This window comes from Buceros rhinoceros, unplaced genomic scaffold, assembly GCF_000710305.1.
Source record: "Buceros rhinoceros silvestris isolate BGI_N320 unplaced genomic scaffold, ASM71030v1 scaffold34226, whole genome shotgun sequence".
In the NCBI taxonomy this organism is placed as follows: Eukaryota; Metazoa; Chordata; class Aves; order Bucerotiformes; family Bucerotidae; genus Buceros; species Buceros rhinoceros.
In genome coordinates this window covers 3,810-5,955 of record NW_010417468.1, presented here as the reverse complement: position 1 = coordinate 5,955, position 2,146 = coordinate 3,810, and the positions used below count along the sequence as shown (strand labels likewise).

At 54.0% G+C, this 2,146-nt stretch overlaps 1 protein-coding gene across 1 annotated transcript in view; it reads right to left on the bottom strand.

Moving 5' to 3' along the window:
* Positions 1–1,759: 1,759 nt before the first annotated feature.
* The window catches only part of TRIM35 (tripartite motif containing 35), a 4,186-nt gene continuing 3,799 nt past the window's right edge, over positions 1,760–2,146 (bottom strand). The window contains exon 7 of the mRNA XM_010138218.1: positions 1,760–2,114. Coding sequence (XP_010136520.1) covers positions 1,760–2,114 — 355 coding nt within the window. The remainder of the gene's footprint in view (positions 2,115–2,146) is intronic.

The window sequence follows — 2,146 nt, the reverse complement described above, 5'->3', positions numbered from 1 at the left end:
CAGGAGCAGCCAAAAACGATCCTAAATCAATAATAATAACAATAATGATTAATGAGATCCTTCAAATCACTGCAGGGAGGAAGGTTTGAGCTCGGGGAAGGTCCTGCTGTGTCCCGGGGGGATCTCAGGCATTCGGTAAGGATGCGACGGCAGCAAAGGAAGACCCCACGTAAAACGCAGCTGCTGCTTACCAGAGCTGTCCTCAGATTTGTCCTCCGAGGTTGGACATGGGAGCAAAAGCTCAGTCCCAGGGAGACATCATCACCTGTCACGCATGTCCTCCATCAGTAGGGGAGGTCCTTGCTGGTGGGGGGAACAGCTTCGCTGCCTTGATTTCCACTCAAAGCCAGTTCTCTGCCTCTGTGGGGATGAAACTGAGCTCAGGGGAAGATGCAGGTACTGTTCATTACACCAAAACCGCGGAGTCTCAGACAACCAACCAGCTCATTAATTCATAGTTTCCTGCAAACTATATTTTCACCAAATGATTTGGAAAAAAAGCCAAAACGTTTGGGTTTCGCCAGCCAAAGTGATGCCTCGTTTCACCCTTCATTGCCCTTTTTAACACCAGGCACCTGCTCCAAAGGGAAATGTTCCCTTCAGACCTGACAAAGAGAAACACCTCATCCCGCTCCAGCCCCGACAACTCAAAGAGCTTCACCAGCTTTTTACTGATCCCAGGTAACTCCTGGCTTCTGCACAGACTTGGCCCCAGAATGCCCAAATTTCCAGCTTTTCAGGGAGCAATGGGCAGTGGCAGTGTACAGTGCGGGGCAGGAGGTGGGATGCCCAGGCAGATTTTCCTCCTTGCCCCGGATCTGGGGTTGCTAGGTTGGAAGTCGATCACGTCAGCTGACGTAAGGAAAGCAGAGGAGGCCTGGGGTCGCCCCCACACCGCACGCCTCCAACAGCTCCCTTTTATTTTTCTGCCCACTCGTTCATGTTCCTAAGGAGCGGCCAATGGAAACGGTGAGAAACCATGGAAACCACCATCAACATCAGTGAGGTCCTGGCTGGCCGGGCTGCGCGGGCAGCACCACCCACCAAACTCCCTTTCCCTGGGACATCACCTTCAGACCCCTAGTGCTCACCAGGATGGAGGAAAATGCCTTTCTGGCAGGATTAATATCAGGCCAGACCCAGCATGGGTGGGTTTTGTCTCCCCTCCATCCCACCTCTGAGCCTCCTCCACTTCCAAACACCAACCTGCAGATCATCACCTGACTCCTGGAGCTGGGGATTGAGGGGTAAAGTCATGGGGAGAAGGGGCAGAGGAGGCTGGTTGTTACTCTCAAGGATGTTCCCGTTGATGGTTTTTCCTTGTAGAGGGGAAACATCCGCTTCTGCCCACATCCAGCCAAGCCACGTGGAGTTCTCCTGTCCCCGAGGTGCGTGGGCAAAAGCCACCATGCCCTGCTTTACCCACAGCCCTACAAGCTGCAGCCCTTGTATGAGCTTCGAAAACACCTAGATGCTTTCACTCACTATTTACAACCCCCCAGCAGGGAGTTACCTTCTCCCTGAAGCACTTGCCAACTTTGACCCGTGACGGAGAGGGGCAGGAAAGGAGCCAGGGGGATTTGGGCAGAAAGAGTGCGAAGCCATACCAGAATAACAAACTTTATTAATGCTTAAAAAAAAGAGTTAGCACATACATACTTTCTTCATCCCTGTATTTTTTTTTTCTGAGGAAAGCTGGAAAAGCACCTGGAGAACCCTGAAGGTGGGTAGAAGTGGTGGTGGTGGGAGATGGTGGCCACTACACAGAGGCATCCTCCTGGATGCGGACCCGGAGGGGGCAGATGCGGAGCGCCTCAGACGATGTACCCACTGGCGTACCCCCCACGTAGAAGTAGGGGAAGACAGTGCTGCCAAACTTCTCGTGGAAGGTGTAGATGTGGGTTTTGTTGTCGGCATCGTAGAAGGAGAGCTCCCCTTCATCACAGTCCAGCTCCACCCGGATCCGTTTCAGGTTGCCCAGCGCTGCCTCTGAACGTGCCGTGTTGGACGCTCGGCACATCTCACCATCGGTCCCAGGCAGGCAGTAGATATACCAGAAGCCGGAGCGAGCATCATGGTGGAATGTCCAGTGGGTGCCACTGGATGGCCGGGCCCACCCCCCCCCCCCGTGCCTGGTTGCACCCAC